Genomic DNA, 27,044 nt, shown 5'->3' with positions numbered 1-27,044 from the left:
CCATCCATTCTTGATATCCTATCTTTTTAGAAAGATGGGTTTCTTGAAAGCACAATATGGCAGGAAAATGCGATTGAACATATTCAAATATAGCAATTTGCTTAACTGGGTTTCCAAAACCTCTAACATTCCAAGAATTGACACAATTTAAAAACCTTTTTTTTCTTTGCAACTTCTTTCCTGCTGTGCAGCTGACTAGGGGGAGGGGTTAACTGCTCTCAGATGATATAAATTAACCAGCAGGACTCACTCTGAGCTTGCTCTCTTTTGGGGCTAGCTGAATTAAGTGGCTTGTGATATAAGTGGAGTTATTAAACCGGAGATAAAAAGAGAAGTTAAAGTCCCTGTAAGTACTCTTCTTTTACTTTTTGAATTGTTCACTGTTTTTTTGTAACTGGGATAATGGATAGCAAGATTGCCATATGTATGCACGACTGGAGCCAGAGTTCCAGGGTGAGTACGTCTGTGGCAGATGTGAGCATGTTGTTCACCTGGAAGCTCGCATTTGAGATCTGGAGGAGCAAAATGCAACACTGAGGGTGATAGACAATCTTGAGCGGTGCATGCTGCTAACTGAGCAAGCAGTTAGTGGGGTAGAACTGGAGGGTGAAGACATGGATCAGCAGGATCAGGCAAGTAGCTGGGTTAATGTAGTTAGGGGCAGTAGAAAGGGGTCCAAGAAAAGGAAGGCCAATCCTGTTTATGTTGTTCCAAGCAAAATTGCCAAGTTGGGTGATGATGCGAGGGTGTCGGACTCAGAAATGGCAGCCCTAGTGGATACTGATCTCCTGAACAGCCTGGCTAGTAGTCGGTGGGATGGTAATGCAGGTAAGGCAAGACAATTGGTAGCTGTAGGGGATTCTATAATTAGGAAGACAGAATAATTAGTTGCCAAGACCGCCTCAACCAAATGGTTTGCTGTCTCCCTCGTGCCAGGGTTTGGCATGTGGCTGAATGGGTGGATAAATTACTTGGTGGGGCTGGTTATGATCCAGCTGTCATGGTCTATGTGGGAACCAACGACAGAATAAATGGTAGGTGGAGGAGCCTTAAGAATAATTTTAAAGAACTAGGCTACAAGCTGAAGGGAAGGACCTCCAAAGTAGTATTCTCAGGAATACTGCCAGTGCCATGCGCATCAGAGGAAAGACAGCGGGAGCTCAGGGAGTTAAATGCATTGCTTAAGTCTTGGTGTAGAGGAGAAGGCTTTGGGTTCCTAGAGCACAGGGCTGACTTTTCATTGGGGTACAAACTGTATTCTGCAGATTATTTGCACATAAATGGAAGGGGGTCCGCTGTGCTGGGGGAGAGAATTCTAGCTGGGGTGGTGGAGTATTTAAATTAGGGCTGAGGAGGGAGGTCAATGTAGAAAATAAAGGGGTAGTTATGTTAGAGAGGGGTCAAACTATATTGATGGGGGGAGAAACCTACTGTGGGGAGAGGACTAGACTACAGGATAAGGAGATCCTTTTGTTACGAAACAGCAATGAAAATAAAAATGCCCAAATAATGTCAAATAATCACATTTCTGATACCAAGCATGGCAATTTGAAAAGCAAGTTAAAGTGTATGCTCACAAATGCCAGAAGTCTAGCAAGCAAAATGGGGGAGATAGAGGCCTTGTTACTAGAGGAAAATATCAATATAGTTGGTGTTGCTGAAACATGGCTAGACTCTTCTCATGACTGGGCTGTAAATCGACAGGGTTTTACACTGTTTCGGAAAGACAGGGCGAATAGGAAAGGCAGTGGTGTATATCCGTATGTGAGAAGCGGTATGAAGGCGAGTGTGAAAGAGACATTAGAGGGTGAAGATTGTGAGGAGGTTGAAACGTTGTGGGTGGAATTACAAAGGGAGGCAAACAATGAAAAAATTACTTTTGGTGTAATCTATAGACCCCCCCCCCCCCCCCCCCAATATAACAGAGGAGATGGATGACCAGCTATATAAATAGATGGAGCGGGCTACACAGGCGGGTACTGTAGTGATAATGGAAGACTTTAATTACCGGGATATTAATTGGCGTCATGGTTCGGCTTTAACCGCGAAGGGGAGAAATTTCCTCAACCAGTTGCAGGAAAATTTTATGGGCCAATTTGTGGAAGACCCGACTAGAGGTGACGCTTTGTTGGATCTGGGGATTTCAAACAATCCAGAGCTTGTTGGGAATGTCAGTGTTCGTGAAAACCTTGGTAACAGTGATCACAATATAGTTAAATTTTACATATACTGTAAAAAAGAAACACAGGCTGGGAGGGCCAAAACACTTAGGCTATGTTCACACGGGGTCTTTTGACGAGTTTTTTGACGCGGAAACCGCGTCGCAAAACTCGGCAGAAACGGCCCGAGAACGCCTCCCATTGATTTCAATGGGAGGCGTCGGCGTCTTTTTCCCGCGAGCAGTAAAACTGCCTCGCGGGAAAAAGAAGCGACATGCCCTATCTTCGGGCGCTTCCGCCTCCGACCTCCCATTGACTTCAATGGGAGGCAGGAGAAGCGTGTTTTATGCCCGCGGCGCTCAATGGCCGCGGGCGAAAAACGGCGCGATAATTGCTATTCACACGGAGTATTTTGGGGGAGGAATATCTGCCTCAAAATTCCGTTTGGAGCTTTGAGGCAGATATTCCTCCCCCAAAATACTCCGTGTGAACATAGCCTTAATCTTAAGAAAGCCAATTTCCCCAGGATGAGGGCTGCAATTCAAGATATAGACTGGGAAGAACTAATGTTAAATAATGGGACAAATCATAAATGGGAGATTTTCAAATCTACTTTGGGTAATTATAGTGCAAAATGTATTCCTATAGGTAACCAGTATAAACGACTAAAATTAAATCCCACATGGCTTGCACCTTCTATAAAAAGGTCAATATATGACAAAAATTGGGCATTTGAAACATGCAAATCTAAGGGTACAGCTATAGCCTTTGTAAATTATAAAGAGCTAAATAAAATCTGCAAAGAAGTAATAAAATCAGCAAAAATACAAAATGATAGGCAGGTGGCCAAGGATAGTAAAATAAATCCCAAAAAATTCTTCAAGTATATAAATGTAAAGAAGCCAAGGTCTGAACATGTAGGACCCCTAAATAGTGGTAATGGGGAGATGGTCACAGGGGATCAGGAGAAGGCAGAGTTACTAAATGGGTTCTTTTAGCTCTCTATATACAAAAGAAGAAAGAGCAGCAAATGTAGCCGGTGCCAGTGCTGTTAATACATCAATTAATATACTGAAGTGGCTGAATGTAGATATGGTCCAAGCTAAATTAAATAAAATAAATGTGCACAAGACCCCGGGACCAGATGGGTTACAGCCTAGAGTTCTTAAAGAGCTTCGTTCAGTTATTTCTGTCCCCCTCTTAATAATATTTAGAGATTCTCTAATGACCGGTATAATGCCAAGGGACTGGCGCGCAGGGCAAATGTGGTGCCCACTTTCAATAAGAAAAACACATCAATATTGCCAAAGGCAAATAGATTAGCCCTTGTTTCCCAGGTACCTATAGAATGGGGGCTTCTCTTGTTTTAATCTTCAATGTGTTCTGTTAAATCGAAGTCCTTTGTAAAGCGGACTGCAGCCGCTAATCTAGGTATCTCATACAGGCAGTGTGGTCATCAGAAGTGGTAGTTTGACCCTGCACTCAGATAGCACAGACTACTAAGCAATAGTAGCATTGCCACACAGGGACATTCAGTTCACGTTGCGTTTTTAATTACTACTTGTATGCTTTATAGTCATTTACAAATAAATTTACACGTTCAAAACTATAAGCATTCAATAGGTAACTGGGAAACTAGGGCTAATCTATTTGCCTTTTGCAATATTGATGTGTTTTTCTTTGTATCGCAGCCCGACCTGGGTCTTACATTTTGTGTATTTTCAAAAAGGGCTCTAGGTTTTCCCCGGGTAATTATAGACCAGTTCGCATAACCTCAATCGTGGGAAAAATGTTTGAGGGGCTATTGAGGGACTATATACAGGATTATGTGACAATAAATAGTATTATAAGTGACAGCCAGCATGGTTTTACTAAGGACAGACGTTGTCAAACCAACCTGATTTGTTTTTATGAAGAGGTGAGCAGAAGCCTAGACAGAGGGGCCGCTGTGGATGTAGTGTTTTTGGACTTTGCAAAGGCATTTGACACTGTCCCTCATAGACGTCTAATGGGTAAATTAAGGACTATAGGTTTAGAGAGTACAGTTTATAATTGGATTGAGAATTGTCTCAAGGACCGTATCCAGAGAGTTGTGGTCAATGATTCCTACTCTGAATGGTCCCAGGGTTCCGTGCTGGGACCACTATTATTCAACTTATTTATTAATGATCTAGAGGATAGGATTAATAGCACTATTTCTATTTTTGCAGATGACACCAAGCTATGTACTAATCTTCAGTCTATAGAAGATTTTCGTAAATTGCAAGCTGATTTGGATTCACTGAATGTTTGGGCTTCAACTTGGCAAATGAGGTTTAATGTAGATAAATGTAAAGTTATGCATCTGGGTACCATCAACCTGCATGCATCATATGTCCTAGGGGGAGCTACACTGGGAGAGTCACTTTTTGAGAAGGATCTGGGTGTACTTGTAAATCATAAACTAAATAACAGCATGCAGTGTCAATCAGCTGCTTCAAAGGCCAGCAAGATATTGTCGTGTATGAAGAGCTATGGACTCGGACGGATATAATATTACTACTTTACAAAGCATTAGTGAGGCCTCATCTAGAATATGCAGTCCAGTTCTGGGCTCCAGTTCATAGAAAGGATGCTCTGGAGTTGGAAAAAATACAAAGAAGAGCAACGAAACTAATAAGGGGCATGGAGAATCTAAGTTATGAGGAAAGATTAATAGAATTAAACCTATTTAGTCTTGAAAAGTGACAACTAAGGGGGGACATGATTAACTTTATATAAATATATGAATGGCACATACAAAACTTATGGTGAAATCCTCTTCCATGTAAAACCACCTCAAAAAACAAGGGGGCACTCCCTCCGTCTGGAGAAAAAAAAAGGTTCAATCTGTAGAGGTGACAAGCCTTCTTTACTGTGAGAACTGTGAATCTATGGAATAGCCGACCGCAGGAGCTGGTCACAGCAGGGACAGTAGATGGCTTTAAAGAAGGCTTAGATAATTTCCTAGAACAAAAAAATATCCGCTCCTATGTCATTGTGTAGAAATTTTTCCAATCCCTTGGTTGAACTTGATTTTTTTCAACCATACTAACTGTGTAACTATGTAACCCCACTCCCGAAACCATAACTTCTCCAACATGCCAATATACTTGCTCTGTCTGGAACAAGTCGGGGCACCAGTCTTCCATGAACCTGGAAAACATTTTCCAAAAAGAACATTGCATCCTGCTGGAGCTTCCAGAAGCGAAGGAACATCCATTAATTCAGCAGCTCAGGATCATTGTAGGTCTTCGAGCCATTATATTATACGATAACAAGACCTAAAGTTCGGAGTCTGACACACCAAAATGATTTAAAACAAAGGTTTCTTTATTAAATACATCTAAAAAGTAACATAAATTAAAAACAGAGATGAATTCCACAGTGCAGAAAGACAACCAGATCACAAGTATATAATATATCCAAATATATGGGTAATGGGCGACACTGTTTAAATACAGAAATGCAAAAATACATCAGCAGTATATTACATTTATATGATGTGCATATTCTGTTACATAAACCAGCAGGAAAAACTATTCAGCAGCAAGACAACTCTATATATATTTTACACATTGAAGGTAGGATTTGAATAAATATAAATTAAAGCGTGTACAGCAGTGTAAATACCCCTGACAAAAGCCAGACAAAGAAATCAGTAATCGTACTATACACACAAAATATATGGCTCAGTTTAACCCCATAAGTAGAGAGCACAAAGCAAAATCAAAGCTGTGGCTGTGTTGTCAGCCACAAGTGCAGACAAACACTACCCAATAGGTATAATCTAAATGGAAGACTCGTATTGCTGAAAGTTTACATATGCTGAAAGCGGAGCTCATACCCATTTAAACAGGTCACCGTCTCTGGCGTCACCCCTATTATATTATACGATGCAAGGAAGAACAAATTGGTTAAAGCACCGTCCACGCTCTATCCATCGGAATCTCGTACACGTCGTTCATTGCGATCGATCCATCTTGCAGCATCTTTGGAATTCGAAAAAAATTGCGGTTTTCCTAACGCGGCTGCTCGAAACTTGGCAAAATATAGCATTGCGTATTGAAACGGTAATTCACGTAGTCGTCTTTTTACCTCTTGAAATAGATGTTTTTTCTGTATCTCAGCCGAGTAGTCTGGAAAGAAGACTATCCGGTTACTATCAATAGTAAACTCTTTTTCATATCTCTGGCCTTTTTCAAAATGGCATCACGATCTCCATAGTGCAAAAGTTTGTCCTGGGTGGTGACCCTGGTGGAAGAGGTTTCGTAGGTACCTTATAGGCATGTTCAGCTGCATATTAGGGTGAAAGAACAGTCTTGCCAAAAGTGGATTTCAATTCAGTCGGGGAAGACCCGTCTCTTTTTTTTTTTTTCAGGTATGCCCACCAGTCAAATATTATGCGGAGCCTGTTTTCCAAGTAGTCTATTTTAGCTTGTAAATTCAAAATGGCCTGGTCATGTTTCCGGATATCTCTTTGCATCGACAGAATGGCGTCTTCCGCTGCACTAATGTTGCCTTCCACCGCTGAGATTCTGTCTGGGGCTTTTTGTAAATCATGAAGAATAAGGCCCACATCTTCACTCGCACCTCTTATTTGCAATGATAGGAATGATAGCGTAGAATTGCGTTTAGTAATAGCCAAAAAACCATCCATAATGGAGGGCACTCCTGTTTCCTGACACAGGTAAGACAGTTGTGGCAAGGATGTATGCACAGCAAGTTGTTCACGTTTATCCACTATCTGCTCTCCACATACCGCATCTGAGCTCACCTCGTTCTCCACCAGAGCTGGGGCTGACGGGAGTTTGTGTGTATCTGCTGTTGGCAGGTGTTTGCCTGGAGTAGCAGTAGAGGTTCTGGCATAGCCCGCCACTTTGGAGGCCGCCCCGCATGCTGTTGCAGAGGATGTACTGGTGCCTTTTTGGCCTTCCTTATCCACCGCCACGTCTTTATTTCGGCGTGTCATACCTTCTCAGTCACTGCAATATGTCACCAAACGAGCAGGAACGTTTTCCAAGGTAAGTAGTAGTAGTGTTGAGAAGATGGAAGAGTCAGAAAGCTCGAAAACAGGATAAATATAGGATTATTGGCACCTCCTCATCATGTCTGTAAGGATCAGCTGTTATATGTTCCTCCCTGGTTTCTCTGTGTATTGTATGTGTTTTTAGTTAACGTTATTAACAACATGACATCACCTAGAGACAGGCAGCCATTTTATAAATCAACTAAAGACCGTAAATACAGGCAGAGTGAAGCAGTTGTTTATCATTATTCCATCATTAGTCCTATTCACTATTCACATAGCCCATGGATGTGTCCTCTAAGTTGCCCAATGTGTGTGTGTGTGTGTGTGTGTGTGTGTGTGTGTGTGTGTGTGTCAACCCCTTTAACTTTATTCTTCTTTAACCCTTTCCAGCTGCAGCCAATTACCTTTTTTTTTTTTTTTTCATTTTTCTTCTTTACCTCCAAGCCTTCCAAAAGCCATAACTTTTTTTAATAACCATAATGTTTTAATTTATCTTTTTTTTTTTCCATCGTTTATCGAGCGGGTTAAATAACGTTATATTGTAATAGTTCGGACTTTAATAACGGATAATTTTTTTTTTTCACTACGAAACTTTTTTTTACACTTTTTATTAGTCCCCCTAGAGGACTTGAAGCAGCGATCGTCAGAATGCAGTCCTGGGGGCCTTCATTAGGTCCCTGTGCTGCCATGACAACCATCGGCACCCCCCCTTTCCAACGGCTTAAATGCCGCGGTCGCTATTGACTGTGTCATTTAAGTGGTTAAATGGAGGAGGAACAGCGCGATTGCTTTAGTCCAGGGTGTCAGCTGTAAAATACAGCTGACACCCAAAGCGCTTGGAGCAGGATCAGCGTGTGAGCCCGCTCCATACATCACCCCAGCACCATGTCGTACCTGGCACGTCATTTTGCAGGAAAGGGTTAACCATTCTTTGATAGAATGACGTGTGCTTAGGGTCATTCTCTTCAGCTCATGGTCAGATGTCTTGACATCTTTGTTTAGAATTTGCTAGTATAATTCTGAATTCATTGTTCCATTGATGGCAAGCCGTCCTGGCCCAGATCCAGCAAAACAGACCCAAACCATGATACTACCACCACCGTGTTTCACAGAGGGTATGAGATTTTTATGCTGGCTTAAGTGCTTTTCTTTCTCTAAAACATAATGCTTCTCATTCACACCAAAAAGCTCTATTTTGATCTCATCCGTCCACAAAACATGTCCCAATTTATTATTGAAACCAATGGACAGGTGGCCGCCCAGGTATGTTATTGAAGTTCATAGGAAAGACCTTTATTCTCCCGATAGGTGAGGGACCCACAAGTAAAACCCCTACCTATAAGACATTTACGGCATATCTTGTATGTATGCCATAAATGGTCAAGATTTCTGATTTATTAACATTTTAATTAGAACTACATTTAATATACAGAGTTAGGCCCCATGCACAGGAACGTAAAAACGCCCGTAATTATGGGCCCTAATTACGGCACGCTTTTACGGGCCAATGGACTTCTATTGGCCACGGGTACCTCCCCGTATACTTACGGGAAGGTGCCCGTGCCGTTGAAAAGTATAGAACATGTCCTATTTCAGGCCGTAATTACGGCACGGGCAGGCCCATAGAAGTCAATGGGGCTCCCATAATTACGGGTGACTACGTGTGTGCACCCGTCATTACAGGAGCGTTGCTAGGCGACGTCCGTAAATAGTCACTGTCCAGAGTGCAGAAAGAGTTAAACGATCGGCAGTAACTGTTTCAGCACCCTGGACAGTGACTTCCGATCACAATATAGAGCAACCTGTAAAAAAAAAAAAAAAAGAGGTTCATACTTACCCAGAACTCCCTACTTCTTCCTCCAGTCCGGCCTCCTGGGATGACGTTTCAGCCCATGTGACCGCTTCAGCCAATCACAGGCCAATCACTGGCTGCAGCAGTCACATGGACTTCCGCGTCATCCAGGGGAGGTCGGGCTGGATGTCAAGAGAGGGACGCGTCACCAAGACAACGGCCGGGTAAGTATGAATTTCTTGTACTTTTATTATGGAAAGGGCTATCCCTTCTCTCTATCCTGCACTGATAGAGAGAAGGGCTGCCGATTTACTGCAGTGTAATTTTGCAGCAAAAACGTGCCCGTAAATACGGGTGGAATACGGGTGACACCGGACCCAGGTCCGTAAATACTGGTGCAATACGGGTCGAATACGTGTGACCAAGGACCCGCATTTACGCCAGTATTTACGGGAGGACAAATATACGTTCGTGTGCATGAGGCCTTAGATTGAACAGCATTCATATAGAGATAAGTAGTAAAAGCACCAAGCCAAAGTCTCTAGGCGTTTTGTCACATATACCAAGTATTCTTACAGTATGTAACCAAATCTTCGAATGTAACCCATCCCAAAACTCATTTGACTCTGAGGACTTGCATAAATCTTTTGGAAGAAAGCCAATGCAACAGAACCTTCACAACAAAGAGGGAGAAGAACGGTCAAGACCGCTACACCACCACCACAAGTGATGCGTAGAAGTCCTAAATCCCCTTTCAAATTGGCCTCTAAGTAACTAGTAGTATATCTGAAAAGGTTTCACAATGTCTATCACCTCATCCCTTATAAACATTTTCGATACGAATAAACCCCATTTACTAAAGATATTGCTTCGATCTGGTCTCTTTATGTTCTAACACTTCAAACCATTCCAACTCGAGGTATATCTTAAGTTGGGATTGAATATCATGTATGTTTTGGAAGAGATGGTAGGAGCCACCTCTGTAGTAAGCATCGCTTGGCCACCAATTGGACTCTTGCCGCAATCGGTGATAGACTGAAGAAGGGGCAGCATAGCCTCCCAGAAAGCTTTTACTTGATCACCTGTCAAGATTATCTAGATCTTCTTTAGGCGGCCTACATTCGTAGCAGGTCATCATGCGTGATTGGGCCACTAGATGCAGGGGGATGTTAAAGGTGAATATAGCCCTGTGAACAAAGCGATCTCCCTTAAACCTTCCAGAATATTTTGCATAGCATCATCATCTTGCAGTATATAAAACCAATCTCCAAAAAGTTTGTGGGATTTTGCTTCTGTCATTATCTTCATGATACTTCTGAATAGACAGGATATGGATACCCTTGATGAGGTTTGCCGTATGAAGGAATACATCTGAATGTTTTTCTTTCCCCTTTTCCTGTATTGTATTCCAAAATTATAATACCGAATTATCTCTCTATTTTTTGCCTAAAGTGATTTTCCCATAATCCCGATGTATCACCTATTCCACTGGATAGGTGGTAAATATCTGATCGCTGGGACCCCCACGATCACAAGATCAGGCTTAACTTGCCATTCTTGGGAGCACCATAGGATTGGAGAGGTAGTGCGCATGCTTGACCACCGCTCCATTCATTTCTATGGAGCTGCCAAGTTCTATCTTTGGCAGCCCCAAGATGAAATGGTGGGAAGAATAACCATTTAATAGTTGTTGATGGTCACTTCATGGAAATTGGGGGCACCATGTTACTGTTTACTCTAGGTACCACATAGTCCTAGTGAAACATTTTATTATTTGCTGTTTTATAAGCAATATGTTTATAGATTCCAAACTCCATTTTCTTAGGGCCTGTTCACATCTGCCTTGGAGACACCGTTAGGGGCCTCCGTCGTAGATTCCGTCAAAAATACTGGAAGCAATAGCTATTGTTTTTGGTAAATCGACAGACACCCCGACAGAATCTTGACGGAACCCATTAAAGTCAATGGGCTCCGTCAGACGCGGGTTGTCTCCGTTCAACGGATCCGGCGCTTTTACTATTTCCTTGTTCTGCTCCTCTGACGGAGCAGAACAACAGAATGGCCTGATACAGATGTGAACAGGGCCTTAAGTAGAGCTCTCCTTGTAAGTTTTTAGAAATTGATCTATCCCAGCTAAAAGTGTACAATTACTTTTTTTTACTGACAAACTCCTTTGCTATATCTTTGTTGTATTAATGTGTCCATGACAATACACATACCGATGTAGCAGGGCTCGCAACGTACCGGTAGGTTATTGTAAGTGTGTTTTATTTAAAATATTTTCAGTTTTGCTACATTTGTATCTTGTTGTTATTACAAAGTGTAACCACCAGGGGGAGAAATTGATCTTCTCTATCCTTTTCCTGCTTTCTGTTGTTGCTTATATGCAGCTAGCTAAAATCCTGCATCCACTTACTAGTGTTTCATTGCTAGATTCTCAAGAGAAGTAAAAAAAAATACAATATCTGTAAGTGGAATGCTGTCCATGGTAACTGTTGAACGCATGAAATAAACAATAATCCCATACGATGGAGATTTCCGCTCGTAATACGGTCTTCGATCGGGAACGTTCCCTGTAATGTGTGACTAATTAGGAGAATGCAAAGTAACACGGAGATGATCTGTCCATACGAGTGTAACGTATGTGCGCTTCTTTTATTTATCCTTTCTATTTGCCGGTGGAAATGTTGTATAAAATGGCTATCCCTCGGCCATTAGTGTCGATTCTAAATAACAGAGCGGCTTCTCGCTTGTTGCATAGCAACTACATTCTAAACGGATGGCAGGTATAAAATATGGAATAGGATTGCACAATAACAAAAGCACAGGAGAACTGAAGTGTGCGCCGGCCATTCTTCTCCCGTCTATTGGCAGACATAAAGGAGGGAACACGCAGGAAAGTGTGTTCATTTATTCTTTATTTCCATGTATGTCTCATAAATAGGTCATATTGAATGAATGGCGTAGATTATGGAGGAAGCAGTTTGCAGTTAAGTCTGTGCAGAAGTAAATAATTAAATCCCCGCAGTATCGTGAAGCCACGTGATGCTTCGCTGTAAGTGATTATTATTGGCCATATTAAATAAAATGTTAAGGAACTAGAAGCAACCGGCATTGGCTTTATTTTCCCAAGTGTGCTATAGAAACGACGGCTCGGATCGGCGTAGGCCTTGCGGGTTACCGAGTGTTTGTGCTTGCTGCAGTGAATTGTTCATCTACAATGAAACGCTGCTTGTATTTGGTTCATGGTGTTAATTTGCAGCAGGCTCGCTCGTAATCCTTGTACTGTACCCATCCTGGTCTGTCACATAAGCTGGGAATGCTGTTACTTCTAGTCCCACAACAGCGAGCCTTAGGGTATGTTCACACGCAAACAACGTCTCAAAATACGGAGCTGTTTTCAAGGGAAAACAGCTCCTGATTTTCAGAAGTTTTAAGCCACTCGCGTTTTTCACGGCTTTTTTACAGCCATTTTTGGAGCTTTTTTCGATAGTCAATGAAAAACGCCTCCAAAAACGTCCCAACAGAACGCCGTCGGAACAGAACGCCGTTTTCCAATTGAAATCAATGGGCAGATGTTTGGAGGCGTTCTGCTTCCGATTTTTCGGTCGTTTACGGCCCGAAAAACGGGCGAAAATAGGTTGTGTGAACATACCCATACATGACGTGCACTTGTCAGTAGATCATATTGATCATGGCTGCTAGCCACAGGTTAGGAACCTTCTGAAATTGTTGCTAAACATAAAACAGATGCTGGATTACATAAATCGCTATTCATTGTATTCACTGATAGGTCTATGGGCAGCCCTAGCATATGTCTCATTCACACCAACAGTCTTTCTTTTTACTATGTTAAACATGCTGGGGTATTCCAACATGTCGGAAAATTTTCATTTGCAACATCCGGTTCTTCAGATTCTTCTGGAAATTCATATTTTATGTTATTTACCTATCTACACAGCCAAATTTAGCGGCTGGTGTTGTATGACACTACTTCAGATTTGAAGGCTCTGTTCACACCATGTTTACAAACTACAATGGCATATGCATTAAAAAAAAGTCTATACAGTTTTATACATCTGCCATTAAAGGGTTATTCCCAAATTGACCCTAATTTTTTTATTATCTAATTGTTTAGATATAACAATAATTATTTTAAACGTAAAATGTTTACCGTCAGTAAAATATAACTTTTTCTGTCATCAATTACAATCATAGATTTTTTTTATTTTTTTTATTTTTTTTTTTACTCAATATATTTGTTTATATCAGTGTTCACCACCAAGCGGCGCTGTAATAAAATCACAACACTGCTTGGTGTATGTGCGCGCTCCCGAGACTGCTGATCTTCTCCTGTGATAGCAGCATCACAGTCTTCAAAAACGTCCCCACCGAGCGCTTCATGATGGTAAGAAATAATGTGAAGAGCAGGGGGAGGATGAAGTGAAAGCAAGAAAGAGCGCATGCGTAAGATAGGCGCGCTCACGCTATAGAAGAGAGAGGAGAATAGGGAGAAGTGCGCAGGCGCGACAGAATGGTGGAAACGGCGGTTGTGGTCATTTCCATAGAAATGACCGGCACAACTACATCAATGAGATGCGCTGCAAAGGAGGGTATAACTACAAAACGCTGCACTACAGAAAACGGAAGGTATTTAGAAAAATGCTTAATCTAAAAATAAAAGGGCTTGGAACTTTAATTTAGGAATAACCCTTTAACTTCCCTTATAAACATAACATATATGTTAAAGGGGTTATCCGGGTTCTGAATAATTTTTATTTTTTTTATGCAATGGCTGCAAATAAGATGAAGAAAAGATGCAGTATTTACCTATCCCTTCCCCCAGCGTTCCAGTGCTGACGCTCTGGTGGCACGCCCAGTGACTGTTTAACGGCTGCAGCCAACCAGAGGGCACCGCCGTCATGTGTTGTGTTTCTGGCTTTATTTGTAATTCGGTACTTTAAAGAGGTTTTCCAGTCATACAAAAATTGATGACCTATACTACGGATAGGCCATCAATATTTGATCGGTGGGGGTCCGACTCCCGGCACCCTCGCAGATCAGATGTTTTGGTCCATAATACATTTTAAGATAAACGGTGGTAATTCTTTTTACATTTTGGCATTCGCTACAACCAATAGTTAAGCCTCACCATATTAAGTAGAAAAAGATTGAGAAGGTTTGTTCTAAACAGTGCTAGGGTTTATCTATTTGCTCAATAGGAGAAATCATTCCTGCTGCCAGTGGAAATTAAAATATCATAGATATTGGTTTTCTGTTTCTACATTCTATATCTGACATTCCACATGTCCCCATTATACCTGACAAATCACCGTGTTCTATATGATATTACTCCACATGTAACACATTATATCTGACAATATTTCACTAATCCCCATTATATCTGAATGTATACCATGTGTCTTCCATTATATCTGAGATAATTTTACATGTAATCCCATTTTATATGACATTATTCCACACATCCCTCGTTATATCTGTGTCATGTCCATGGCCGCGGGCCGTCAGGTTCACTCACCTCTTGACGGCCGTAGCACTGGCCCCAGTCTCCTCCTCAGAAGACGCCAGCTCTCACTTCCGCTTACCTCAGTGGTGCCCACTCTTAAAGGGCCAGCGCACGCACCTGAATTTAATGTTTTAATTAGCCCATATGTACCCTGGACTATAAGAAGGGGTCAGCCCCGTCCACCCTTGCCTGAGCGTTTTGTCGTATCCAAGTTTGTCTATGCAAATAGTCTCCTAGTGGTTTCGTATTCCCTGTTCCTGTATCCCGTGCTAGCCTGGTCAAGTGCCGTACTGAGCTATAGTCGTGCTGTGCTGTATTCCACGCCTGTCTTGCTATTCCACGCCTGACGTCTACCCGCTGCCAAGTCCCACCCTAGCCTGCCTTGCTACTGTCCGAGCTGCCACAGCTATTCCACACGTCCCCCGGTATATCTGACATTATGCCACACATCCCCCGTTATATCTGACACTATTCCACACGTCCCCCAGTATATGTGACGTTATTCCACACGTCCCCCGGTATATCTGACATTATTCCACACGTCCCCCATTATTGCTGACACTACTTCACACGTCCCCCGTTATATCTGGCATTATTCCACACGTCCCCCGGTATATCTGACGTTATTCCACACGTCCCCCGGTATATCTGACGTTATTCCACACGTCCCCCGTTATATCTGACATTATTCCACACGTCCCCCGTTATATCTGCCATTATTCCACACGTCCCCCGTTATATCTGACATTATTCCACACGTCCCCCGTTATATCTGACATTATTCCACACGTCCCCCGTTATATCTGCCATTATTCCACACGTCCCCCGTTATATCTGACATTATTCCACACGTCCCCCGTTATATCTGGCATTATTCCACACGTCCCCCGTTATATCTGACATTATTCCACACGTCCCCCGTTATATCTGACATTATTCCACACGTCCCCCGTTATAGCTGACATTATTCCACACGTCCCCCGGTATATCTGACATTATTCCACACGTCCCCCGTTATATCTGACATTATTCCACACGTCCCCCGTTATAGCTGACATTATTCCACACGTCCCCCGTTATAGCTGACATTATTCCACACGTCCCCCGTTATAGCTGACATTATTCCACACGTCCCCCGTTATAGCTGACATTATTCCACACGTCCCCCGTTATAGCTGACATTATTCCACACGTCCCCCGTTATAGCTGACGTTATTCCACACGTCCCCCGTTATATCTGACATTATTCCACACGTCCCCCGTTATAGCTGACATTATTCCACACGTCCCCCGTTATAGCTGACATTATTCCACACGTCCCCCGTTATATCTGACATTATTCCACACGTCCCCCGTTATAGCTGACATTATTCCACACGTCCCCCGTTATATCTGACATTATTCCACACGTCCCCCGTTATATCTGACATTATTCCACACGTCCCCCGTTATATCTGACATTATTCCACACGTCCCCCGGTATATCTGACGTTATTCCACACGTCCCCCGTTATATCTGACATTATTCCACACGTCCCCCGTTATAGCTGACGTTATTCCACACGTCCCCCGTTATATCTGACATTATTCCACACGTCCCACGTTATATCTGACATTATTCCACACGTCCCCCGGTATATCTGACGTTATTCCACACGTCCCCCGTTATATCTGACATTATTCCACACGTCCCCCGTTATAGCTGACATTATTCCACACGTCCCCCGTTATAGCTGACGTTATTCCACACGTCCCCCGTTATATCTGACGTTATTCCACACGTCCCCCGTTATAGCTGACATTATTCCACACGTCCCCCGTTATAGCTGACATTATTCCACACGTCCCCCGTTATAGCTGACATTATTCCACACGTCCCCCGTTATATCTGACATTATTCCACACGTCCCCCGTTATATCTGACGTTATTCCACACGTCCCCCGGTATATCTGACGTTATTCCACACGTCCCCCGTTATATCTGACGTTATTCCACACGTCCCCCGTTATATCTGACATTATTCCACACGTCCCCCGTTATAGCTGACATTATTCCACACGTCCCCCGTTATAGCTGACGTTATTCCACACGTCCCCCGTTATATCTGACATTATTCCACACGTCCCCCGTTATATCTGGCGTTATTCCACACGTCCCCCGTTATATCTGACGTTATTCCACACGTCCCCCGTTATATCTGACATTATTCCACACGTCCCACGTTATATCTGACATTATTCCACACGTCCCCCGTTATATCTGGCATTATTCCACACGTCCCCCGTTATATCTGGCATTATTCCACACGTCCCCCGTTATATCTGGCATTATTCCACACGTCCCCCGTTATATCTGACATTATTCCACACGTCCCACGTTATATCTGACATTATTCCACACGTCCCCCGGTATATCTGACATTATTCCACACGTCCCACGTTATATCTGACATTATTCCACACGTCCCCCGGTATATCTGACGTTATTCCACACGTCCCCCGTTATATCTGACATTATTCCACACGTCCCCCGTTATAGCTGACATTATTCCACACGTCCCCCGTTATATCTGACGACATTCCACACGTCCCCCGTTATAGCTGACATTATTCCACACGTCCCCCGTTATAGCTGACATTATTCCACACGTCCCCCGTTATATCTGACATTATTCCACACGTCCCCCGTTATAGCTGACATTATTCCACACGTCCCCCGTTATATCTGACATTATTCCACACGTCCCCCGTTATATCTGACATTATTCCACACGTCCCCCGGTATATCTGACATTATTCCACACGTCCCCCGTTATATCTGACATTATTCCACACGTCCCCCGTTATATCTGACATTATTCCACACGTCCCCCGTTATATCTGACATTATTCCACACGTCCCCCGTTATATCTGGCACTATTCCACACGTCCCCCGTTATATCTGACATTATTCCACACGTCCCCCGTTATATCTGGCATTATTCCACACGTCCCCCGTTATATCTGGCATTATTCCACACGTCCCCCGTTATATCTGGCATTATTCCACACGTCCCCCGTTATATCTGACATTATTCCACACGTCCCCCGGTATATCTGACATTATTCCACACGTCCCCCGTTATATCTGACATTATTCCACACGTCCCCCGTTATAGCTGACATTATTCCACACGTCCCCCGGTATATCTGCCATTATTCCACACGTCCCCCGTTATATCTGACATTATTCCACACGTCCCCCGGTATATCTGACATTATTCCACACGTCCCCCGGTATATCTGACGTTATTCCACACGTCCCCCGTTATATCTGACATTATTCCACACGTCCCCCGTTATACCTGACATTATTCCACACGTCCCCCGTTATATCTGACATTATTCCACACGTCCCCCGTTATATCTGCCATTATTCCACACGTCCCCCGTTATATCTGCCATTATTCCACACGTCCCCCGTTATATCTGACATTATTCCACACGTCCCCCGTTATACCTGACATTATTCCACACGTCCCCCGGTATACCTGACATTATTCCACACGTCCCCCGGTATATCTGACATTATTCCACACGTCCCCCGGTATATCTGACATTATTCCACACGTCCCCCGGTATACCTGACATTATTCCACACGTCCCCCGGTATACCTGACATTATTCCACACGTCCCCCGGTATATCTGACATTATTCCACACGTCCCCCGGTATATCTGGCATTATTCCACACGTCCCCCGTTATATCTGACATTATTCCACACGTCCCCCGTTATATCTGGCACTATTCCACACGTCCCCCGGTATATCTGGCACTATTCTATACGTTTTTCATTATATCTGAAAATATTCAACAGGCCGCCATTAAATTAGTCTTTAATCTCCTTGCGGTCATTATATTTAAAGATTTTCTTCATGCCCACATCCATTTATTTCCCACTTTTACAGGTTTACTCCATTACCTTCCTTTTTGACAGTTACACTTCGTCTAAGTCTTGGTTCATGATGCTCTTTGTCGCTTTCAGGGAATCGCTATGGTCTATAAAGGTTTGTAGGGCTTCACTTAGGCCCTTAATAGGTCAGACATGCTGCTCTGTAATAAATAAGTAAATAATAGATATAAATGTAATGTGAATAAGAGTAGGAGCCAGCTTTCCAAGATGGAAAGTTCAGCCCGGCATAACATTCAACCGTGTATGCATTATTAATAAGATTAAGAAAAACACATTACTGGTGAGTATACATTAAGAAAATGATTCCTGCCCTGAGCAGCGCTGCCGTATTGTCTGGCCGCTGTCCCATGCCAAGATCCTGGCATTCATAAATAAAAAGTGTGTATGCCTGAGAAATCGCAGGTAGAAGTGATGAGTTTGCACATCCATTTATATGCTGCGTGTTGTCCTGGATCTGAAGCTCTATAGATATGAGCACTCGAGCTTCCAGAACGTTACTTTATCTCTTGCATCCATGTTTAGTGAATGTCGGTAAGTCGGGAAATATTGTTACTTTGTTAAAGTAAATAATTGGGCTAAATGATAAACTAGAATAACGCTATATTTGCATACAAGGATATGTTATTAGCGAGGCACCATAAGCATCTCCCTGTGCAAATGTGGAGGGCGGACATACCATTGGTGCAGCCGCATATGGGCCCGGTAGCTGAAGGGGGCCCAATGCTGCCTTATAAGCAACTGGCAGCTTTCTACTGTCTGTAGCTTGCGATTACTGGTGGATTGTAAGGCTGGGTTCACACGACCACATTAACGTCCGTAATGGACGGACGTATTTCGGCCGCAAGTCCCGGACCGAACTCGGTGCAGGGAGCCGGGCTTCTAGCATCATAGTTATGTACGATGCTAGGAGTCCCTGCCTCTCCGTGGAACTACTGTCCATAAACTGAAAACATGATTACAGTACGGGACAGTTGTCCTGCAGAGAGGCATGGACTCCTAGTATCGTACATAACTATGATGCTAGGAGCCCGGCTCCCTGCACTGAGTTCGGTCCGGGACTTCCGGCCGAAATACGTCCGTCCATTACGGACGTTAATGTGGTCGTGTGAACCCAGCCTAAGAGTAACATAAGGAGGATGCTCTCCGAAGAGTTATATGGCCTCACTCACATCAGTGCTTTTGTGGTCAGTATTTTGCATCAGTATTTGTAAGCCTGAACCTGGAGGGGAACATTAAAACAGAAAAAGCTTAAAGGAGTTGTCTACCTTCTAACAACCGATGACCTATTCACCGGATAGGTCATCAGTATGTCATCGGTGCGTGTCCGACACCCGGAACCCGCACTGATAAGCCGCTCCGGTGGCCTGCGGGCACCGGATGTTGAGGCACATAATGCTATGTACTGAGCCCGGAAGCAGTTGGCTCCTCACATAGCATAGCGGCCGTGCTGCAGAACTGCAGGTCTGCTCCTATTCACTTGAATAGGAGCAGAGCTGCAGTATTGCAGCTCCGCCGCTAGTCCGTGGCCGGAGCGAACTGCTTCCGGCTTGTACGTCCGGTGCACGGACCAGCTGATCTGTGCGAGGCCCGGGTGTCGGACCCCCACAGATTGTGTATTGATGACCTATCTGATGGATAGGTCATCAGTTGTCAGAAGCTGGAAAACCCCTTTAACCAGTTCAGGACCGGGCTACTTTGAGCCTTCACGACCAGACACCGTTTAGCCATTTTTAGCACGTGTTAGTTTAATGGCTATAACTTTTTTATTTGTTGGGCTAACGACGTGATTTTTGCGACGTTTTTTCTGTAGACAATGCTGGTTTCTTTTTTTTTTTTATCTTTTTATACACACCTTTTTTGCTATTTTAGAATTTTTATTCATAAAGTTTGAAAATAATAGTAAAAAAATAAGCTTTCTTACATTTCAGCAATTTTTTTTGGGTAATAACATAGTTTTACCCTAAAATAGACCTTTTATTTGTAATCGTCATTGTTTACCGTAAATTTTAATATATTACATGTCTATATTATGGTAATTGGGTCAGCGCTAGCGTTACAACAATGATTGGCGGGGGGGGGGGAACGTTTTTTTTGGGGTGGGTATTTTATGTGTAGTTATTATTAAAAAAAAATTTGCACTTTACTTTACTATTTTTTTATTACTATGGTCTGTCCCTCAAAGGTCAAAAAAGACCTTTGGGGAACTTTATATATTTTTTTTCTTTCTTTTACACCATGTTTTCCACTGTAACTGGGGCTCCAGTTACAGGGGAAATCAGCCCTCTCATAGTGACGATTGTCACTAATAGGGCTGTGCTGGGTCTAGTAAGACCCAGCAGCAGTCTGTCAGTAACGGCACCCGGCGATCATGTGACCAGTCACATGATCACCGGGAGGAATAGAGACAGCGCCGCTGCTGCTGTCTCTATTCCTATACACAGCGTTCATTGAGCGCTGTGTAAAAGACATCGGAGAAGACAGAAGCAGCGAAAGCTGCTTCTATCCTCTCCTCAGGGTCCCCGGCAGTCACTGACAGCCGGAGACCCGACATTCAGCTGCCCGATCGCGCGGGCAGCAAGTTAAAACCCGAGCCGTAAAAAGTCTATGGCTCGGGTTTTAAGGACCCTGACCGCTGGCCGTAAAAATACAGCCAGCGGTCGGGAACCAGTTAATGGAAAGATTTACACCTCTTCATTGTTTTGGACCCACTCCTGGTCTGGATACTGATGCAAAATGCTGACCAATGTGAATGAGGCCTTGGAAAGCAAGGCGCCTATTTACTGTTCTTGCACAGGGGCCTTCTTTTGTTTGTCCACCCCTGAATGTGTGTAGGGAAACGTTGGGATTTTTTGAAACCTTATGAGCGATTTTTCAGAAGACAGCAGCAGCAAGACTTATCACGTCTACAGTAGAGAAGGCAAACAGATTTAAGTCTCAGAGATTTTGCAAGGAGGCAGACAACAGGTCTCGTCCAGAATATAGAATGATAGAAAGCAGTCAACAGATCGTGGCTAGAATATTGAATGATGGTATTCTTTACCCGTCCCTTGTCCAAGCTTCCCTGAGGTAGGAATATAATAAGGTTTGATGTATAGGGGCTGGTATGGGGATAGTGGCAGTTGTAAATTTTTTAGAATTGAACCATCACCATAAACTTTCAGTATGGTAATGGGTGCCCAATGTAATCTCAACATGTTAGGTTCATCAGCCCTTGGCTTGGCAAAGGGGCCCAAAAAAAACAAGAAAATGTAACTATAGTGGGAAAGTGAGCACCAAAACGACTCCATTTAGGACTATAAAAAAGTGGAGAATTGCAATAAAGTATAATAGAAAGTTGCAGGACTCTTTCTTTACACCTCTAATATAGCCATGATTGGAACAATTGTTTTTCTCGTAGATTCCTTTAGCTGTTTTGGGGGCACACGGAGGTACAGTATGGGCCCATAGATTTCTATGAGTGACATATAGAGTTTGTAAGTTCTGCATGAAGAATTTATATAGTACCAAGCCACAGGTGTTAAACTGCTGCACATATAAGAAGCATCGCCAGCCGTCTACAAATCACCATATCTGTACAAAGTCATTTAATTTCGTAGACCATGCCTGCCACTACTCTGATATCGTAAGTATTAAAACTATCGGAGGTGCTGCAATAAATAAAGTTACGTATCGGTAAATGGCACCGTTTAGGAAGCGGCTTCCTGTTCTTATACAGATGAGCACAGTGTTCCATTTTGAGAGTTCGATGACAGGCAAGCAAAGAAGAAACAGGTTTGTTTTAGCATAACTGCACATAGCGCAGGCTGGCAGGGAGTCAAGAAATGAATGCCATGTGAACTGATTATTTTTAACTTTTCACTGAAATCCAAGCCAGGAATAGGATTTTCGTGATCTGACATAGGATATTAAAAATGAAGCCTATAATTGGAAATTTGATTATTCAGTGACGCCGATTATTGATTTACATATGACCACCAAAAGAATTAATTGCCACTAAAGTTTTTTTCTTTTTTGCGACATAATTTCCATCCTATATTGGAGCAAACCTCTCTTTGTACATTGCTGGTAAATGCTGTTTGTTGTATTCTTTTAGGTGAACTTCGTCAAGCTGTTGTTCTCATGATGAACAGGAAAGATGAATTCGAAGAGCAAAATGCGTAGGTTTCAATTACCTTTTGGTAATTTTATTTTCCCCACTGTTGTGATGGTGATGATGTAATGTCAATGCTTTCACCTGTTGTATCTGCTGACCCCTAGATCAGTCAAGCCGGGTTCACACAGAGCGTTGGTGTGGTGTTCGTCTGGTACAATATTTTAACTATTAAAAAAAATAAAATACGCCAGCCAGATGTTACAGGGGAGTGAATGTGAGTTTATGAACGCCTAAGGCAGTACTGCATGAACCATTGAATTTTATGTATTTCTGGAGGCTTTACGGTAATTTTTTTCCTATTGACTTTAATTTAAAAAAAAAAAAAAAGACAAATGCAACTAGTTACATCTATTTACTGGTTACAAGTATTTACTGGTAACAACAATTTACTAGTTGCATTTTTTTTTTAAGTTAAAGCTGGGTAATACAACCATGCAGTGGCCAGACGGTGTATTTCCAACATGGGTTATCATACAGCTCTCCCTGTCTCCTGAATGATGCATGTATGGGGAAGTGGGTAATATCACCTGAAGATTTCCCAATATTTGTTGACCTACTGATGTCCCAGAAACTGATAAAAGAACGCCGGTGAATTTACTTCCCCCTCACGCTGTGTTATCCACTTACTGAAGGAAGTATTTGGAGCAATATGAATAATGTACCCCTCTATAAAGCCTGCCAATCCTCATCACCTCCTAGTTTAGATGTTATCCTGGATCCTCCACTGGTTGAGGGAACGAATTTCCTTCACTCTGAGAGCATAAAAACCTATGAGTAAACCATTTTTAAATAAATTCACAACTTTGTCACCTCCATCTTGGTTAGATACTCTACTTTCATTCCCCTCCCCTCCCCTCCGAAAAAAAATATTTCAGAAATTTACAATGAACTTGTATAGAGGGACACACCTCCTAATCCTTCCTTCATACTTGCTTGGGAAAGAGAATTATCAATAACCTGATCTTAAGAAGAGTTCACCATTATACTTCACAATTCTCATGGCTTTTCACGATGTGTGAGAGTTCAGGAAAATTTGTTTAAACTACTGACCAGGTGGTATCGTACACCAGTTTTTCTGCATAAAATAAACCATCTCTTAGATGATCGTTGCTGGAGATGCTTGGGAGAGAGGGGCTCATATCTCCACATATGGTGGGACTGTCCTTTTAATCAAGCCTTTTTGGCTAGGGATACTAAATAGCTGGGTGAAATGCATCCCACTCCCCAGCAGTGATATTACTTTGGGCTTCATCTTACTCTTTCCACCCATTTACTGACAGCAGCCAAACTCTTGATCCCTTTCAAATGGAGATCCATTTCTCCTCCAACCTAAAGAGAATGGGTAGACAAAGTAGACAACATTTGTAGATTGGAGGAATTCGCTAGTAGGGCAGATAGAAGACCCGATGTGTTCGCTGCCACCTGGTCAGGTCTGGAGGGAACATAGAGACTCCTTGTGTTAACTGTGGACTGTGTTAAATGTGGATTCCTAACTAATTCATTTGTATTACAAATTCCCAAAGGATTTTCACCCCTCACACCCCCCCCCTCCCTTAACCCTTATTACCCTCCCATCCCCTCACCTTCCCACCTAACGGGTAATATGTGATTTAATCTATTTTTGGATCTGTGTGTGTATATAGTTCTTTGTTTTCTGTTGTAATATTCGCTCCTTGAATGCCTTCATGATGAGATTCCATGTGTAGTGCCTGTACTATTTAATGCATACCATACGCATATGCCTTTCATGCTTGTATTTGCTATTCTACACAAATAGCCTGTTTTATTTTGAATGTTAAAACTATTCAATAAAAAGAGAATAAAAAAAAAAAAGAAACCGATAAAAGAAACAGGCAAATATCACAGGGACATGTTCTATGGGAATAGGCCCACACAGCGGCGTCCCCATGCAGTAGAAATACTGTCCACAGGCCGTGGCGAATGGTCACATGATTTTGTCAGTTGTACCCGGCAAAATTGTACGGTTATTGCCCACTGCAAGTCAGATGGATTTCCGCCTCATGTGGACACCACTAGGTGGGACTGTACCCTAGAATCCCACCAAGAACAACAAATGCATTGAGTTTCTATGTTCTTTCTTTTTTTGTGTGGGTTTCCTCCGGGTACTCCGGTACCTCCCACATTCCAATACAAAAACATACAGGTAGGGTGTTTAGATTGTGAGCCCCACTGGGGACAGTAAATTAGCACAACTTCTGTGCAACGCTGCGGAATATGTTGGCACTATATAAGTAACAGAAATAAATAAATGCAAGTAACAGAAATAAATATTGGTGGTCCATGAGCTTTGACCCCTGCCAGTTCCCAAGTTAAAAGGACCACCATTCTCTATAGAACACCTTTCGGCATGGTTGGGGATTACTATCGATGTGAAATCTCTGTGACGGTTCTCACATCACTGCAGTACGGCAGAACAATCATTGTATTGGAGATCTCCAGTCACAGAAATGTGCAGGTACGTCCAAGAAGGTTCAAGTACTCTGGGAGATTTATTATTCCTTTTGTGACCGCTTCCAGGAAACATAAATTGTGGCACAAGCTTGTTTTTCGCAAAAATGTGCAACTTCTTCCTCTGCTCTTGCCTGTTTCAAAGAGGGGGTGGGGGCTACACTCCGCCCGACTAATTAACTATAATTTATACCCGAAGGTTTCACTTTGTGGACTGCCCAAAATGTGACACTTTTATTAAGAGACATGCGTATGAAATGCCATTTTTAGTAAATTTCGGCCTTTATCTCTTTATTTACCGTTGCTTATATAGCACCATCATATTCCGCAGCGCTGTACAGCGAATTCCACCGTTCACATTAGTACCCATCTCCAATTGGGCTTGCAATCTAATGTCCATATCTCCGACTTTGTATGGCCAATTTCATAGAAAGCCAACTATCGGTATGTTTTTGGGAAGAGAACCAGATTACCCAGAGGAAACCCATGCAAAACCCAGGAGAACATACCAACTCTATACAGTTGTTGCCTTTCATTACATTCGAATCTAGGACCCCAGTACTGCAATACAGCAGGGCTAAACACTTACAGGCTACTAATATAGCGCCAACATATTCTGCAGCACTGTACAGAACTGTCCTCACTGTATCCGTTGGGGCTCACAATCTAAATTCCCTATCTGTATGTTTTTGGGAAGAGGATATCTTCTATATAGATTCATTTTTTTATATTCATATTTTAGGTTTATAAACTACTTAAAGGATATATGCACTTTTTCAACCATTTTTTTTCCCGTTGCTCCAGTGCATCTAAAATAAAAAAATTAAATGACTATCGAAGTCTTGATTAGAAATACTGTTTAGCATAAGCTCCTATGCAGACTTGTGTTTCCATAGCTACAGACTACAAACAAGCCCTATGTGTAGTCTGATCCTGCAGTTGTGTTACTCCCTTCCATTTGACTCCTCTACTACTGAATTTAGGTTCTCAAGAAGATGGAGCAGGGGGAGTGGGGTAACACATGGCTGTAGGGTTAGGGTTCATTAGTAGTCTGTAATTATCACGACACACAGGGGCTGTATACAGGAAACGGTAGCGTAGTTTATTTGCTTTAACGAAGTTGCTTCCATTTTATTTTAGATGCATTGGAGATATTGGTTGCAAAGTTTACATACCCTTGAATTCTCCATTTTTAAAGTCCAATGATAAAATTAACAATTGTAATTTAGAACTAAACCTAAAAAAAGGAGCAATACTTTTTGGAAACTGACTTAGTTGCAACTTCTTTTTCCTATCTCATTTGAACATTTTTGAGGAATGGCAGCCTTTACGAGTGGTAGCAGATGGTTTTCTCTTTTTCCAGATCACTGAGAAACCTGCTTGATTCAGAGATGGAACATTCTTCAGCACTCAGGCTGGAAATTGACAACCTGAGGAGGAACGTGGCAGAACAGGAGGAGCGGCATGCAGCAAAAATACAAGCTTTGGCAAGGTAAGAGGCTTCAGCAAGGGAACGGTTCCAGCTTATTTCAAAAGGGTTTCAGGGCGTGGAGTTAATGACTGATCTGCTCAGGACAGTTTCTACCACTTAATTGCAGAAAGATTGACACATGGTTATACTGGGCAAAATGTCTGCATTATTTGTACACTACTTTAGACTGAAATCATTTTTTTCGTCTGCAAGTATTTAATTCTTATAATACAATGCCGTTGATGTTCGGTAGACGGTAGTTTTGTTTTTGTTGTTCTTTAGAGAGGCATACGGTTAATCTACCCTTACTCCAGCTCAAAAGAAGAGGATTTATCGTTAATTTCCAAACTAATTCTTTAGTTCTATTTGTATTTCTACATTACACCTTATGGCATTCGCTGAATAAATCTGAATTTTGACTAGCGCCTTTTTTTAATTATTATCCGAGATATTATTTTATTTCCATAGT

At 42.5% G+C, this 27,044-nt stretch overlaps 1 protein-coding gene across 3 annotated transcripts in view; it reads left to right on the top strand.

The window, feature by feature from the left end:
* The window catches only part of SNX29 (sorting nexin 29), a 417,611-nt gene that overhangs the window by 78,927 nt on the left and 311,640 nt on the right, over positions 1 to 27,044 (top strand). For all 3 annotated transcript variants that reach the window (XM_075830136.1, XM_075830138.1, XM_075830137.1), the window contains exons 12-13: positions 22,576 to 22,639; positions 26,468 to 26,596. In XM_075830136.1, coding sequence (XP_075686251.1) covers positions 22,576 to 22,639; positions 26,468 to 26,596 — 193 coding nt within the window. The remainder of the gene's footprint in view (positions 1 to 22,575; positions 22,640 to 26,467; positions 26,597 to 27,044) is intronic.

This window comes from Rhinoderma darwinii, chromosome 6 (genome assembly GCF_050947455.1).
Source record: "Rhinoderma darwinii isolate aRhiDar2 chromosome 6, aRhiDar2.hap1, whole genome shotgun sequence".
NCBI classification, from domain to species: domain Eukaryota; kingdom Metazoa; phylum Chordata; class Amphibia; order Anura; family Rhinodermatidae; genus Rhinoderma; species Rhinoderma darwinii.
Note: the sequence above shows the minus strand (reverse complement) of the source record. Positions and strands in the feature narration are given on the sequence as shown.